Below are 2,308 nucleotides of genomic sequence, written 5' to 3'. Positions count from 1 at the left end.
AAAAAAAAAAAAAAAAACAAAGAAAAAATGAGAAAGCAGACCTAAGGCAATCATCTCAACCCAATGCCCTGAGTGCTGACACTCCTTCAGATTCCACACGTATTTTTTTAGTGACACAGCAGCAGAAAAGCAGCTGTAGTCTGAGAGGCTGAAGGAGAGGTGTGCAGCAGTAGCTTTGAGGACCTACCCAAAGCACTTAAGATGTACTTACTTTCACAGTATGGAACATGATCCCAAGTAACATCACTGCCACTCAGAATGCATTGTGCGGTTGGATTCCCAACTAAACGGTACCTGAGAGCAAAAAGATTGAATCTCTTAAAAATAAATGTCAAAAAGCTTGTGAAATGCAAAAGTTGTGCAGTTTCTAGTGGTGCTCGCTGGAGAAGCTGAGCCTTAGGGAAAACAACAGCCATCCAACCCATAAAATACAACTTTTCAGTACCTAAAGGCTTTGGGGGAGACCTCACTGTGGCCTTCCAGTATTTGAAAGGAGAGTATAAACAGGAAGAGGAACGGCTGTTAAAGAGGGTGGATAGTGATAGGACAAAGGTGAATGGCTTTAAACTGAGATAGGGGAGGTTTAGGTTGGATATTAGGAGGAAGTTTTTCACTCATAGGGTGGTGAGGCACTGGAACAGGTTGCCCAGGGAGGTTGTGGATGCCCCATCCCTGGAGGCATTCAAGGCCAGGCTGGATGTGGCTCTGGGCAGCCTGGGCTGCTGGTTGGCGACCTGCACACAGCAGGGGGTTGGAACTGGATGAGCACTGTGGTCCTTTTCAACCCAGGCTGTCCTATGATTCTGAAGAAAGGCAGCACTGGATGTAATGCTGGCAGCAGGGGGGTGCACAAGAGCTTCCCCAGCCCCATGCTGTGCAATGGGGGGTCAGAAGTGTCACCAACACCCCCATCACTGCTCCCGTTCCCTGCATCCCCAGTGCACCAAAGCCCATCCCAAGGGCCCTTAGCTGAGACACTGAGCTGCAAGAAATTTGCAAAGAGCTCACTCTCACACCCAGAACATCACTTGTCCTGACAGCAGGAGCAGGAGGAGCCCGGGTCCTGCAGCTGCCTGCTCATAGCAGCTCCTGCAGGGACAGGGACTCAGCCCCCAGGCATTAAAAGCATCCCGTCCCCTCACTACTGCCTCCATCCTCGACCCACTGCAACCTTACCCAGTCCTGCAGGTGAAGTTTATCCTAGCTCCAAACTGGAGGTTGGTGCTGAAGTGGAAGTCACCATTCGGTATTTCTGGCAGTTCACACGACTTTCCTGGCAGGGCAAATGCTCACCATTAGTTGTTTTTTTATTGCAGTCAGTGGCACACAGCATCACACTGCTGTTCAGAGTCACTGAAGAGCAGGAGCTCCTTTTCCTGCCTTCCTCCCCAGAAAGGGGAGAAACACAAAATCACTTTAACTTTTGAGGAATGAAAGGTTAAACACAGCCAAGGGCAAACAGCACAATAAAAGTTTGTATGATTACTGAGGCTTGAAACGCATACAGAAGTGAAATCACAATCTGTAGGGGAGCAAAGCAGCACAGAAGGGGCAGAAGGAAACCCCAGTGTTACTGCTGGGATGGCGCATGAGGAATCTTGCTGCTTTTGCCCCTTTGTACCCTACTTCTCTGGAATTCTATTTCAGCGTTTGCATTGCATCAGCAGATGGTGAAGTGAGTAAGGGCAGAGTTTGTGCCCAAGAGATTAACATGCCTCAGCACAAAGGGCAGCTCTGCTCGGGCACTCTGAGTGCCCAGAATAGGGATTAACAGCGATCCTGCGGGGTATCCCTCCCAGCTGTGTGAAACCTTGGGGGTTCTGGGGACCCCCCACCCACACGGAGGCACTCACCGATGCAGAAATCGGGGTCTGACGCCCAGGTGGAGTTGGGCAGGCAGGTGACGTAGTTGGACTTGCTCACATCTCTCGTGTACCCCGGGCGGCAGCGGTACTTCAGCACCTCCCCAACGGGGTACGAAGCGTTGGTAAGACCGGGGGGCTCCGCAAAAACAAACCTCGGCGGTTCCGGGCAATCACCTGCGGGCGTGGGGAGGCGATCAGCAGCGCTTCTCGCGGTGTTTCCCCAGCGTGGGCTCCGCTCCCCCCCGGGTCCAACTCACCGCACGCTCCGGGCAGCGCCAGCAGCGCAGAGCCGAGCCACAGCAGTGCCGTTCCCACGGCCATCCCTGGATGCTCCGACGGTTTTGCGGCGATGCTGCGAGCAGCCCAGCAGCACGGCTCTGCTCGGCGCTGCTCAGTTCCTCACGACCTTTTCCGGAGCGAGCGGAGGCTGTACCAACGCCAGC

General features: G+C 53.2%; 1 protein-coding gene across 1 annotated transcript; it reads right to left on the bottom strand.

Annotated features, from left to right (window-relative positions):
- Window positions 1-92: 92 nt before the first annotated feature.
- On the bottom strand, window positions 93-2,302 carry LOC104914482 (complement component receptor 1-like protein). Its single transcript, XM_010724171.2, has 4 exons — window positions 2,123-2,302; window positions 1,854-2,039; window positions 1,177-1,273; window positions 93-294 (listed from the first exon to the last, which is right to left on the bottom strand). The coding sequence occupies exons 1-4, from the start codon at window positions 2,184-2,186 to the stop codon at window positions 108-110; spliced, it is 534 nt and encodes a 177-aa protein (XP_010722473.1). The 5' UTR covers window positions 2,187-2,302; the 3' UTR covers window positions 93-107.
- Between the last annotated feature and the right edge of the window lie 6 nt (window positions 2,303-2,308).

Source organism: Meleagris gallopavo, chromosome 28, assembly GCF_000146605.3.
Source record: "Meleagris gallopavo isolate NT-WF06-2002-E0010 breed Aviagen turkey brand Nicholas breeding stock chromosome 28, Turkey_5.1, whole genome shotgun sequence".
Taxonomy (NCBI): Eukaryota; Metazoa; Chordata; class Aves; order Galliformes; family Phasianidae; genus Meleagris; species Meleagris gallopavo.
This window is presented reverse-complemented; position numbering and strand designations above follow the sequence as displayed.

Bases quoted from the DNA above. Each gene is read 5' to 3' on its own strand.
- LOC104914482 (XM_010724171.2), bottom strand. From the start codon at position 2,186: ATGGCCGTGGGAACGGCACTGCTGTGGCTCGGCTCTGCGCTGCTGGCG. The intron at 1,274-1,853 runs GTGAGTGCCTCC...TTGCCCTGCCAG, and splicing joins AGACCCCGATTTCTGCATCG to GAAAGTCGTGTGAACTGCCA. The intron at 295-1,176 runs GTAAGGTTGCAG...TTTTGCTCTCAG, and splicing joins AACTTCACCTGCAGGACTGG to GTACCGTTTAGTTGGGAATC.